The following is a 13,904-nucleotide window of genomic DNA, read 5'->3' as shown; positions in this document are numbered from 1 at the left end:
GCCTGTTCACAGCCTCCCAAGAGCTGGGATTACAGCACGTGCCACCATATCCAGTCTCAATTGCCTTCTTAGCGCACCCTGGGGGTGGGGCTGACACACACCTCTGGTTTTCTAGTTGTCTTGTATGCTCCTTTTGGCCTCTGATTAAAATAAATAAATAAAGAACCATTGCTCTGTAAATAGCTTTGCTCAAAGCCTTTAAATTTCCTGCATTCTGAGGTATTTTTGTTTCTCCTGTCTATTTCTCTTTTCTTGTTTCTTTCCCTATTCCAGACCTGCTGAGCCACCTACGGTTCTAATGAGTTCTTGATCCAAAATTTACTTCAAAGGGAGTTCTAAAGTTTATATTTTCTTCGATGTTTTTCATTTTATAAACAAAAATTTACTTACTTATTTATTTATTTATTTACTTGTTTGGTACAGGGTCTTGCTACACAGCTGGGATTTACAGTGATCCTCTTGTCTCAGCCTCCCCAGCACTGGGATTACAAGCGTGCAACACCGTGTCCAGTTTTGGTGGCTGGTATGGTGCGCTCGGCATGTGGTACAGGTGTCAAACTCCAGTCCTTGTGCTCACCAGACAGACCCTTAGACCGAGCTATCTCCCCAGTCCAATGTTTTACTTGTTGCTAGTTCCATTAACAAATAACTACAGACAAGGATTTTCATTATTTATATTTAAAAAAAAAACTTTGAAGGGTTGGGGCACTGTGAAAACAAACAAATAAATGATTTGGAAATTCTCATTGTAGTCCAAATCAGTGAATTTTAATAAAATAACATGGTGTTATCAAGCTGTAGGTGGGTAGTATTTATTTCAGTGTGTTAGGTATTTAAATGTTTATATAGAGAATCTCTATATAAACTTTTAAATATATATAGAGAGGGTCTCTGCATATAGAGATATCTCAGTGGACTAAGCTTCTACTTAGGCAAGCGCAGGGACCAAGGTTCCATCTGGGACACCATATGCTGCGCCTGAGTTGACCACTGAGTCTGGGCATGGGCGTATGCCTCTAATCCCAGTGCTGGGGAGGCTGAAAACAGGAGGATCGTTATGAGTCTGAGCTGCATAGTGAGACCTTTAATATATATATATATATATATTTCAGATATTTCTTTGGACAGGGATTTTAAGCATTCTTTGGGAAAGCAACTGATGAGAGCACAATCCAACAGTCAATTGGGCATTCTTAGAAATCCTAAGGAGAGGTGGCTTTGGCCTCCTTCATTCCTCTGCTTATGGGTTCATTTCTTCTGCAAGGTATTTGAGGGTGGGTGACTTTGCTGTTCTCCACCCAGCCCCATCCACTAGGAGTGGTCTGGTTGCCAGGTGCTGGTTTGATTCTGGCCAGAAGTCCAGTCAGTGGTCCAAGTGCTTCCCCCGCTCCCTGACTGCTGTGGTGGCCAGAGGGGTCCCTGCAGCAGCCTGGGGAGCCAGGGAGACACTCCACTTTCTGTGGAGCTGGTGTGCAGGAGAGCCCAGGAGTAGTCTTGGAGTCTCCTGGTGAAGACTCTCAGGACTGTGAGGCCAGGTGTTACTCTCCTTGGATTTCAGTGGGAAATGGGGAGGGAGTCACCCACGTGGCATGGGGGCTGTTCTCTCATTGTCCACAGATTAGTATAACTATGGACAGAAGAAACTTCTGTACTGAGATGAGAGACTGGCCAGGTAAGGTTGGACTCAGTGCCACATCTGGTATGATGGAAGAAGACAAAGTCCAGGGTGCCTTGTGCCTGACACGCTCATCTTGTCTTGTGAGCTGCAGCTGTGGAGCCCACGAAAGCCTCTTGAAGAAGGATGTCTTTCTTCTCTGAACTGGAACCTGTCCTCACCGAGAGCTCCCCATTACGGCTGGGGAGGCTCAAGGAAGCCTGTCTCCCCACAATACAGACTGGAGCAAAGACGATGGGAAGCTTCTTCAGACCTGTGCTTCTAGAAGAGGCCTTCTCCTGTCAAGGAGCGGTGCGTGTGTGTGTGTGTAGAGGGGCTCAGGACCACAGGACCCTGTGCTGCAACTCAGCTATGGCTTCCCTACCTCCCCATTCTGAAACCTATTTCCAATCAACCCGTGTGTGAAGGTCATAGAAAGAGCCATCCCCTCCCACCCTCTTCTTCAGGTGGCCTTGAGCTTTCCTTTATCTTCTCAAGGCTGGGACATCCCTATCCTATCCCAAAATAGAAATGGGTCACCTTGCTTCCCTCAGCCTCTATGTGACCCTGATGATCCTAAGCCCTAGTCACTAGGAGACCCTACATAATGTCTGATTTTTCTTCAAATGTATTTTTAATTCTCAATAAATATTTTTAGTTTTAAAAATTCTCTTAATAAGTATCTTACTTTTTCTACAAATGCATCTAACATCATTATTAATTTATGGTAGTATCTAATAAATTGCATTGTATTATGATGACTGGAGCATATGAGGAATTAACTCTTAATTCTACAGCACAGCTCGGTGCTTTCTAAATATAGAGACACACTGTCATCTTGGAGCCAGTCACTCACCAGAGACCTTTGAAATGCCACACTACTTTCACTAGGCTGATGCTTGTATTTTATGTCAGTCAGTGATGAGAACAGTAGTTTGTCGGTGGCTTCCCACAAATGCGAGTTGATTCATCAGTGGCTGTGTCGAGTTCTCATTATGAAGGGCCGGCATGCAGGATGAAGACCCAAAAATGTTCCCTGTGGCCTGGGCCCAGTAGCTGCTCTCTGCTGTCAGGGTCAGGACTGGACCAAGCCCAGCTTCCCAGAGCTGGAGAACTTCCTTACATGCAGAGGTTTTTGGCTATTGGTTCTTGGTTCAGGGTACCTGGGCCACAATGGCCTGGCCTAGTTACCACTATCCATGCAGTACACACACTAAGTGCCAAATCTCTGGGGTGCCTAGAACCCTAGGACTGTGAGTTGGGACACAAGCGTTGCTGTCTCCAGCAGACTGGCCAGGGAAAAACTGAATACACCCAGGGCTGGGTATAGGCTGTAGGTGGAGAAAGGCCAAAGCCTGGGGGCCACATGGTTAGCTGAGCCCAGATAAGGTTCAGGCTGTAGAGTGGAAGGCCAAGCTGCTGACCCAAGCTTCAGCCATGGCTGTCACCACTGTGGGCAGAGTATGTCCCAGGGTCTTCAGGGAACCTGACCTGGGGATCTAGGGTCCAGCAGGGCAAGGTGTGGACCTGGCTTCAGAACTGGCAGGCTTTCTCATCTTGCCAAGCCTGATTCCATCTGTAATGAAGAGATGCACCACCTTGAAGGGATCTGAGGAAGAACATGGTAGATCTAAAAGGTCTGTCTAGTGTGCCTACTGTCACACAGGTACTACAGAGTAGACAGTGAGTCATGGCTGCTTCTCCAGGGACATGGCACTGATCTGACCCCTGGGGCCACACAGGGAGGGGAGGAACCACCAGAAGAGCCCCTCCTTCATTATTTTCTCATTGCTGGAATAAATTACCTGACAGTCATAAGTTAAAGGAGGCAAGGCTTATTTCAGGCTCATGGGAGCCTCCCTGTCTTCTCTCTCTTTCTATTCCATCTCAGCTATAAAACTGTAGATTGGTGCCAACCAACCCAGGTTCTCACTTAGGTAATTCCATTACCCATAACCAAACAAAACCAATCAATGGGCTAATCCAGTTATCACACCCATAATCACACATATAAACTGCATAAAGTTTTAGGGGAACATCTAGATATAAGTCTAACATTCTGCCCCTGGTGCCTCAAATACTCATACATATTTCTTTATGCAAAATGTATTTAGTCCATCTCTAAGAGTTGTCAAAGTTCTACCAGTTTCAGCAATGTTGAAAAGCCCAAGTCCAACAACTTCTCTGAGATTTATAAGGCAAACTCTTAGCTGCAAGACCCTGTAAAAGTGTGAAGAAAATTCAATACTTTAAATATAGGATGGCACAAAATATTTCCATTCTCTTACGGTTTTTGTCTGAATGTCTCCTCGAAGCTTCATGTGTTCATGGGGGACAGACTTTGCAGAGAAGGCTAAACTTGGAATTTATGGTTGACTCACAGTCTAACACTGGGATTAAGGGTGTGAGTGCCCAACTGATCTAGGATGGGTAGCCTGCATACATTGTAAGGGATAGAAAGAGGCTAGTCATGCCTCCCATGCTGCTTTGCTGTCCTCTGCTGCCATGAATGGTTACCCTTCTGCCATGTGCCATCTTACCATGGTGCCAGCCAATTATAGATTAAGACTTCTACAAACTGTGAGCTAAATAAATCTTTCCTCTTTAACTTGTGAGTGTTGGATATTTTGTCTCATCAATGAGAAAAGGAAATAACACATTCCAAAAGTACAAATAGAAGGACCAGCAAGATAGCACCTGCTTAGGCAAGCTCAGGGACAGAGGTTTGATCCTTGGGACCATGTGCCATACCAGCCCCACCCCCTGGTGTGCTGAACCAGCCACTGAGTCTGGGTCTGGTGGCGAATGCCTACAAGACCAGTACTGGGGAGACTGAAAGCAGGAGGATCAGTACGAGTCTGAGCTGTGTAGTAGTGAGTCTCTGCGCCAAATATATATATAAAAAAATTACATGTATCAAAAGTAGAAATGGGATAGAAAGGAATAGGACATAAGCAAGACCAAAATCCAGCAGGGCAAACCTTAAATCTCGTACTTCCATGTCCAGCACCACAAACAAAACCTGCTCACATTCCTTGGCCTAATTGGCTCTCTCTGCTTCTGAGTTCCCAACTTTGGCCTCATAGCTGGACCCCTTTATGTTTCCCTGGAGCCCATACCCTCATGTCTGCCCCAGCTCAGGACATGGCTCACAGCTGCGTCCAGACCACACATCATGAGCTCACCCTCTTTCCCAGTGTACACGAAACCCCATCCCACAGACAGCCAATACATGGCTCACAGACAGAAGCTCTTTCTAACCCCCCAGGGGGTGCTGGGGACTTTTTGACTCCAGACAAGTATTTGTGACCGAGTGAGTCACTCCCCTCTGAAAGCACGTCACAACAGACAAAACTTCAAAGACCTTCATCACCTTGCCTACAGAAATCCGAAGCAATCTCCCTAAAAAAAAAATCACTAAATTTGCCTTTCAACCTCATCATCCCTGCCTAGTAGTATTACCCCCGGGCCCTCCTCCGTATACAAACCCTGCCAAAACATCCCACAGGTCTGAGTCCTTTTGAGCTAATGTACAGTCATCCCTTCCTTCTGAACCCCATTCCCCCCACTCATTCCCTAGGAGATCACGCCTCGTCACTGTAGATTACTCAAGCCCTCTAATGGGTACATGCCGACTCTGTTCTTTGCCAGTCTTCTCAGTCACTGTTCTCCTCCCTTTCCATCTCTGGCTCACAGGAGCTGTTCAGAAGTCTAAATTCAGGCTGGCTGTGTTCTCTCTTGGGCAGCTTTGCTCCCTCCTTGCAGCTTTGCCCAGACGATCCACGTTCCTCCAGCCTTTTGGTCTCTCTGCTGTGCTTTTTGTCTTGCATTCACAGCTTCACACTGTTTCTGTTCGCAGTCTGTAGAGGTTTTGGTCCACAGACGGCATGCTCCAAGGCAGGGCAGCAGGGCAGAGGGGAAGCATCCCATGGCATGGTAGATGCCTTCCTTTCTTCTTTCTCTTCATATTCCATCTAGGCCACAAACTGTTGCTACCAACTGTACCCAGTGGGGTTTCCCTCTTCAGTAATCCCATTATCCACAATCATACTAAACCAATGCAGTTATCACACATCCATAATCCAATATTACACAACCAGGATCCAGTCACCTCCCCAAAGCCCTACCTATGAGTGCATGAGGCAGTGGGGTGAAGGGGCACGTAGACATCAGCCATAACAAGCCCAGACATGAGTAGAATCTGTTCTTATCAAACCAGAGGAAAAACAGAGACTAATTTACAGTTATGCCTAATTCTAAGCCATCAAAGCACCATATAGGAAGTAGCCTTTGTAAACTTGGAATAAATCAATAGGAAGGAAGAGAGATTAACATTTATCTGCACAGCCAGTCAGCTGGCAACAGTTTTCCATGCAGCCAGCAGAGGGCAGAGCTGGCCCACACACTCCTTGGGGCCAGAGGGGACTCCCTTTTGGGAGTTCCATGTGTCCCACAAGAAAGGTCAGACCCCATAATTGATGTTACCTCTCAGTCCAGCTGAATTTCCTGGAGCTCGCACTTACCCACGCTCACTTCTGTCCCTTAGGGTGAAGTGCTTTCCTTGGGAGATAAGGACAGTGCACACAAATGAAGCTAGAGTTTGCTCTCTTTACACCCATTTTACAGATTTGAGAACTGGCCTATTGTCGAGAGGAGTCCAGGTGAGCCTGGAGGGGAGTCTGGTGCGTGTGCACATTCTCTCTTCCTGACTTGCCTTGCGATGCTGACAGCTGGTGCTCCTGATGGCACAGGACGAAGTATGGCTGCCTGTGCCTGGGGTAAGGGTAAGTGGTGCTTGGCATCAGGCTTGGGAACAATTATTTGGGGTCTAAAGCACTTCTGTGTTTGCAGGTATAGGAACTGATTTTGTTTTGGTGTTCCAGGGTCCTTCTGTTTGGGGACACCAGCCCATGTCCCTGCCAGTGAACAGCCTGTCATCTGTTGGGGCTCTGTGATCCTCTTTGGCTGACTGACAGGCTCACCTTGAGCACAGTGGACCTGTAGCTCGTGGGGGGCCATGGCGTACGCAGCAAGACCACTGTACCCTTCTTTCCTCGTGCGCAGGACATCAAGCGCGTGGAATGGTGCTGCTGGGCTCTTGCTTCCCACTGGAGTAGTGGTCAGCATTGGTGTCCCTGTGAGTCTGTTGTTGGCCCGCCCCACCCTCCTGGCTTTAGACTTATCCATAATGCTGTCCTCAGGTGTGTGGTACTACTGGTCCCTTGGGGGAGGCCCTCCTGGTCCTACTGATACAGGGGAAAGAAACTCCCAACCTGCTGTATGTCCAGAATGAGTTTGTGTTCTCTAAAATTGTAGAATGAATTCCAGGAACAATGGAGGTTAAGAGCAGAATATGTTTATTGGGGGAAAGAAGGCTTCTGTCCAAGAGAGTGATAGAAGGCATTCTGAATGGGTAGCTTAAGATCCTGCTTTTTCTAGGGTTTTTTTACAGAGCTAAATCATGTGGTGAGGTGAGTCCAAAGTAGGGGAAAATGGGAAATTACAAGGTGGGAATGAGGCGGGACAAAACTATGGCCAACCAATAAGATTATCAGTATAATTGTTCAGGTAAAGTTGATTAAATTGAGATCAAATGGGGAAGCAAATCATATAGCAAGTGGGCAAGAAACAGACCAGGCTTTTCCTGGAGGAAGTGGGTCAGGGAAGCCTCCTGGCTTTCCCAGGTGAGGATACCTATTACATATATCACAGTTGTTTATTCTTAGAGAATGTGTGTGGCGTATTTGTTTCACCTTTTGTCTTGAGGTCTGGCCTTCAGCTGAAATTGTCTGTCTCCTCCACAGGTACAATGTTTCTTGGCTTCTGCACTGGCCTTTTGAGGGTCTAGCACTGTCTGACTGTCCGTTATATTTTAATCTAACTTAGCTACCTATAATACAGTGCTGCATTGCTGTCTCCCACACTCTCCGGGGCTCCTTTCCTCTCCTTCTGCACCCTGTTACTCTGAGAACCAGAACAGATATCAGATGAGAACTTTTATAGATTCTTCATATGTCCTATTGGGTTTGCAGTATCAATAGCACATGGTGCTGGGGCAGCAGGTAAATGCAGGAACAGTGCTACTGGGATGTCCAGCCAAGGCTTTATGGTGGGAGCAGGTCTGGCTAGGGATCACTGTCCCTGCGGTGGTCACCTGCCACAGTTACTCCTCAGCAGGCCCCACTCATGCTGCAAACTCCCTGCAGGCCTTCTCTGGAGACCACTGCCTGTTGTGGCCACGGGCAGTGTGTGCTTCCTGAGCCACGGGAACTTGCATCTGCTTGGAACTTGAGTGAGTCTGCTGCCCTAGCAGCCAGGGTGACTGTGTGGAGCAGAGTGACAGCAGCTCTCATAGAGGAGGAGGGGGCTGGGCTAGATGTGCAGGGGCTGGTCCTGGCTCAGGCCATGTATGGGGCACAAATTCACTTTTTAGTATTAATGTTCATATTTAAAATTTTTATATAAATGGGTCTAAGTGGATTCCTTAGAGAGAAGATAAGGACCTAAATTCACCCACTCATGAGGCAGGGTATATGTTCCCTGATTTATATCACAGAAGAAGAATTTTCAAGGTGCATAACTGAGAGACATAAAGAGGTTCACAAGGCAGAATTTTAAAAGTACACCTTCAGAGAGAACGGAGTGAGCATCCTGGGAGAGGTGCATGGTGGTGTGGGCTCTTGGGGCTTCTTCTAGACTGGTGACCTGGGTGGGCTGTGGATTCCTACAGCCTGCCAGGGGTGAGGTTAGAGTGCAAACCCCTGACCCAGTTTGAAGTTCAGATCAGCTGCCCACCAATATTCTCCTTCCTTGAGGTTGGAGGTCGGTGGGGGAAGCTCAATGGACCATTTACAGTGGAGAAGCTGGGCCCACAGCCCGGCTAGGCTCATTGTGTCCTTCAGACTCTAAATTGTTTTTGAGTAAATTCCCTGGGAAAGAGACTTGTGTAAATGTGTTTTGCAGCTGCTGTTTTTCTTAATGGAACAATTTCTGAATTGTGATTTTACTTGTCTTCTTTCTTTCTGCCTTTAGTTTTTTTCCCCATATGAACCCCTGTGCCCACTCAGCAGGTGCTCTCTGTGCCTTACACAAGAAAGCACTGGAAACTCACGAGAAGCTGGGATGGGAAGACCCTGAACTTAGAAATCATGCGGATGCAGATGGGAGCTCTACTGGGGTCATGAGCCAGGGAACACTTCCTATCACATGTAGGGCATGGACCTGCCACTATAAATGTGGGACATTTTCCAGCATGGATCAGGTTTTCCCCACACTGGTCTTCTGCCAGAGGTGGTGTGTTTATCACTCCTTCAGCCCAGTGAAGTAGATCCTATTGGTATCTGCATTGCATAGGTGGGAATCTGAGACCCCATGAGACCAAGGGACATGTGCAAGACCTCCACACAGCGGCTCCTCTGTCTTCTTCACACCTTGCTTCCAAGCACTGCTGTCCTGTGTCATTGTTTGGGTCACATTCCGATATATCTTTTTCCTGTGTTCTCTCCAGACTGGAGCAGGAAGTTACTTGGGAGATACTGGCGAGAGCTGAATGTGAATGAATGAGTGATCTGTGTGGTCAGGGAGGTCAGGTGCCATGAGGCTGGATCATATTTTGGAGATGGGAGAAGGCTGGTCAAGCCATTGTGCAATCGAATGCCCACATGCTGCTTGACTGTTTAATGCAGTTTTTTAAATTTTGACTTGCAAAAAGAGATGACCATTCTGTATATGACTTCTTTGAATTAAGTCCTTGAGGTGTGACCCTGAAAGCCTGGCCTGAGTAGCCAGGGACATGCCAACCACTCTGTTCACCAGGACTGGTGGGCTCAGGGGGACGTTGGAGCTAAGGACACTTACAGACCAGGAGTCAGACAGACCCCACCCATGTGGGGATTAGCCTGGGAGTCATTTTAAGATTCTTTCTTCTCACCATGTAGGCAGAAGATAATTCTCCTGAATTCCCCAGGCTATGGTCCAGGAGTGGCCCATCCTGCCTCTCAGGGAAGCCTCTCCAGCCTGAGAGTGTTTTCCTTTCCTTTCCTTTCCTTTCCTTTCCTTTCCTTTCCTTTCCTTTCCTTTCCTTTCCTTTCCTACCTTTCCTTTCCCTTCCTTTTCCTTCCTTTCCCTTCCCTTCCCTTCCCTTCCCTTCCCTTCCCTTCCCTTCCCTTCCTTTCCCTTCACAATCCTTCCCTTCCCTTCCCCATCCCTTCCCCATCCCTTCACAATCCTTCCCTTCCCTCCCTCTCCCCTCCCTTCCTCTCCCCACTCTTTTTCCTTTATGGTCCCTTCCCTTATTTTTCTTCTCTCTGCCTCCTCCTTCTCCTCTTCCTTCCCCCACAGTATCCATGGATGTCCAATCTCCCAGGTACTAGGAGGTTAAAAAGGATGTTTCTCCTTCAATCGAATTGACTTTGTCCCTTTGACACAAATCAGTTGGACACTTTGTATGGGTCTGTTTCTGTACCTCCAGTTTGCCTCACTGATCTGTGTTAATCAGTACCCTGTAGTCTTTATCTTTTCCCCATCTCCCTGAGGTACAAACCTCACTTTTCGCAAAGCGAGTGCCCTATCCACTGTGCAAGGAAATATGCACGTCACAGCTGGCAGCACCTTTTCATTTAGTAGTCTTCAGGCTTTATGCAGGTGATGCTTTCAGGAATTATGTCTTGGGGTTACATCTAAGGACTTATCCCCAAATCCAAGAGCATTTGGACTTTCTCCTGTGTCATCTTTTAGGACAGTGGAGGGAACTATGGCACACATGCAGCAGCGGGTAGTTTGTATCATTGAAGGTTCTGAAAGGTTTGCCCTCACTGTTCTAGGAGCTGTTATCCATTCATCCATTGATGGACACATAGGCTGCTTCTATTTCTTGGCTATTGTGAATAGCCAAGCATGGTAGTGCATGCATCTCTTTTATGTACTAACTCCATCTCCTTTGGCTGTGTACTCAGGAGCAGAGTTGTTGCATGGCATAGTAGTTCCATTTTTAATTTTTTGAGGCACCTCCATGCTGTTTTCTGCAAAGCCTACACTGATTTACTCTCCCACGGGTAATGTACAAGTGGCCTCTGTTCCCCACATCTTCCCCAGCAGTTGTCTTTTTTTAACCTTCTGATAATAGTTTTCTTACTGAGTTGAGGTGATTTGCATTTCTCTTGTGATTAGTGAGTGCTATTAGCTGAACTCCCACTCCCTAAAACGTCTCCACACTCCCTAAGGATTTCAAGATTTTCCAAACCACTCACAAGGAGGCATGGGACTTTTTCTTGTTTTGTTTCCCCCCTCTGCAGTTAAGAGAGTCCCCTCAGGTGTCTTGAATAGGGGATCTCACCTGTTAGGATACCACTGAGCCACTGAGAGGAAACACTACTGTGGTGAACACCAGTAGCCACGGCCCGAGCCAGCAATGTGGCTGTCTCCTGCCTCCTCACAGAGTCAGCTCCAGGGCAGGGAATAAGAAACGTGTGCTTGCATGTTGCACTGCCCATCTGCCCACCAACTCAGCTCCCAGAGGTAGCCCCTGGGAGGCCTGCAGCTCTGGCAGAGGCAGGTCCCAGGACAGACAGCGTGCTCAGCTCACACCACTGCCTTAAACTCAACACAGCCTCTGCACGGCATAGATCCACACCAGGGATGAGATGGCCTGAATAAGTCTATGCCTGGAAAAGGTGTTCATCTGCCACTGCTTGCTAGGAATAGAGTTGGTGGCCTCAGCCAGAGGAGCTTCCCCCACTTACAGCCTGGAGTTTTCTTCACTAGGTTCTGTGCTCCCCTCAAGGCTAAGTGCTCCTCCAGCCTGAGTGCTCTGCAGAGAAATGTGCTGTGTAAACAGGATGGTCTCTTTTGCCCGCCCTCCCTAGAGTGGAGGCCCTTGGGTTATGGGCCTCTCAAGGATGGAGAGGAAGGCTCACAGTCCTTGCTCTATAAATGGTGCTATCTGCCTCTGCTCTGAGTGGGAGACAGTGGCCCAAGCAGCCTGAGGCTCTGAGTGTGGGTGAGCTTGACCTCCCCAGCCCTGGGTGTTTGGGTGGACTTGGCAGTGAGAATCAGCCTGAGAGCCACAGGCCTAAGGGAGAGCCTCTCCTCACCACTGGTGAGTTAGCAGAGACATCCTAGCAGCCCAGGTCACCTCTGCTCCTTCTTAGGTTGTCTCTTCGAGGTTGTCTCTGAGCTGAGGTCAGACATACAGTGAGTTCCCCAGGTCATAGTCGGAGGCAGTACTCACAGGAGAATCTGGGCCTCTGATTTCCACATGCCTCACTGTGCTTGGTACCTACCCAAGGCACCCGTCGCTGCAAGCCACCAGGAGGGGCCTGGGGCTGTGTTAGATGCCTGTTGATGCTGGGAATTTCTGTCTGTAGGTACTTGGGTCTTACCAGTGCTCTCTTCTGAACCTGCCTAGCCTTAGGTACTTGAGTACTGACAAAGCACAAGGTTGGGGGAAAGATTTAAAGATGACTTACACAGGACTGCTTCTTTCTCTTCTACAGGAGAAGCAGCTGAAGCCAGAGCCATGCGGCTGTACTTTCTGGCCCTCACCCTCATCTTAATGGCAATTTCTGGCATCATATGCAATATCACAGAATTTTGTGTTGGAAGTCCCGGTATTCCTGGAACTCCTGGATCCCATGGTTTGCCTGGTAGAGATGGGAGAGATGGTGTGAAAGGAGACCCTGGACCCCCAGGTACTGTGGGTATACTATAGGCCCAGCCAAGGGACAGAGTCCCATTGTCAGGAGGCCCATTTCTTCAGGGGTCTCAGGTGGGTCCAAGAGTTCAGCTGGCCTAGGCATGATGGTAATCTCCAAGGACCCTTATTCTAGGGCCTTTTGGAGAGTCTGTCTTCAAAGTGCCCGAGGAAGAGCAGGTGAGCTGGCCCAGAGACAGTGGAGGGCCACAAGTCCGTGTCCCCTTTCCTCTGCAGGCCCCATGGGTCCCCCTGGAGGAATGCCAGGGTTCCCCGGGTGTAATGGGATGAGTGGACTGCCTGGTGTCCCTGGAGAACGTGGAGACAAAGGGGACCCTGGTGAGAGGGGCCCTCCAGGTGAGTGGGATTGAGAGGGACAGGGATGACCAGTGGTGGTGTGGGCAGAGTGCTGTGCAATCAGTCACATGGGAGACAGATGGCAGAGGAGCCCAAGGCATAGTGCTTCACTGATGTAAGAGAGTGTGTGGTTGAGGAGAGAAACAAGGAGTGTTGGAGGAATGTGGTCACCATTTGGGGCCTGACAGGCAAGACAGTGTTCCATGCATCATGGTGTTGATAAAGTTGAGGTGTCACAGAGGGGAAGAGGGATGGCACTGGGAATAGGGGAGCCCCTTTCTGGGTCTGGGGCTTTAGGAGCCTTTCTGCAAGGTGCCCAGGGGTGTGGATCAGGCACTCAGGCAGTGGCTATGATTGGCAGTCTCACATGCTGAGGGGCCCAGCAGCTTGCTGTAGGCATGTGGAGGTCCATCAGAAGAAAGCAGAGACTGTCAGAGCTGGTGGAGGGTGGGGGATGGGCCCCTTCCAGATGCTGGATTAGTGCACAAAGTGGGCAGGTGGAGGAGTACCAGGGGCAGAACAGGAAAGGAGGGCAGGAAGGGGCTGAACAGTACAAGGCTATTTTGGAAGATAGGGCAGTGTGGAAGCATGCCACTTTGTGTGCCCTTGTAACTTTGTGCCTGGCAATATGCTTAGACACTTGATAGGCAGAGTTTCAGGCTTGCAGCTGGTGCCATTTGGCAGCAGGCAGAGATCTCACTGCCTTGGACCTCAGGTAGAGTGATGGTCTCTCCACAGGGCTTCCAGCTTCTCTGGATGAGAAAATCCAGACCATTCTCCAAGACCTTACACATAAAATCCTGCAGTCAACAGCAGGTAAGTGAATGCCATGGGGTCTCATGGGTACATGTCTCTCACAAGTTTTCTGTCCTTGGCCCCAATACCCAGAATTACAGACCTGATAAATGAATATAAACATACAATCCTGAAAGGAACCATGCATCCTCTTCTAATGTCTCTGAATGGTTTAGAAGTGACACATGCACATGAGCTTTCTTTTAATCCCCATGTTCTCTGCTTAATGATTTGTGTTGAATCCCAGGATTTTATGCCATTTCTGGTCATAAGTAACTGTTAAAAGGTTGGATGGATGGATGGATAGATGGGTGGATAAGAACAGAGAGTAATTTAGAAAACTGGGATTGGAATAGGAAAGGAAGACAGAGAGACAGAGAGACAGACAGACAGACAGACAGACAGACA

General features: G+C 48.3%; 1 protein-coding gene across 2 annotated transcripts in view; it reads left to right on the top strand.

The window, feature by feature from the left end:
• Positions 1–11,548: 11,548 nt before the first annotated feature.
• Positions 11,549–13,904, top strand: part of LOC101565556 (pulmonary surfactant-associated protein A) — a 4,031-nt gene continuing 1,675 nt past the window's right edge. Inside the window, exons 1-4 of one of the 2 annotated variants that reach the window (XM_023701282.1) lie at positions 11,549–11,651; positions 12,148–12,342; positions 12,582–12,701; positions 13,440–13,517. In XM_023701282.1, the coding sequence (XP_023557050.1) occupies positions 11,585–11,651; positions 12,148–12,342; positions 12,582–12,701; positions 13,440–13,517 (460 nt within the window). In that variant the 5' untranslated portion in view covers positions 11,549–11,584. The other variant, XM_004641212.2, reaches the window with a different exon arrangement.

This window comes from Octodon degus, unplaced genomic scaffold (genome assembly GCF_000260255.1).
Source record: "Octodon degus isolate 3935 unplaced genomic scaffold, OctDeg1.0 scaffold00132, whole genome shotgun sequence".
Classification (NCBI taxonomy): domain Eukaryota; kingdom Metazoa; phylum Chordata; class Mammalia; order Rodentia; family Octodontidae; genus Octodon; species Octodon degus.
Note: the sequence above shows the minus strand (reverse complement) of the source record. Positions and strands in the feature narration are given on the sequence as shown.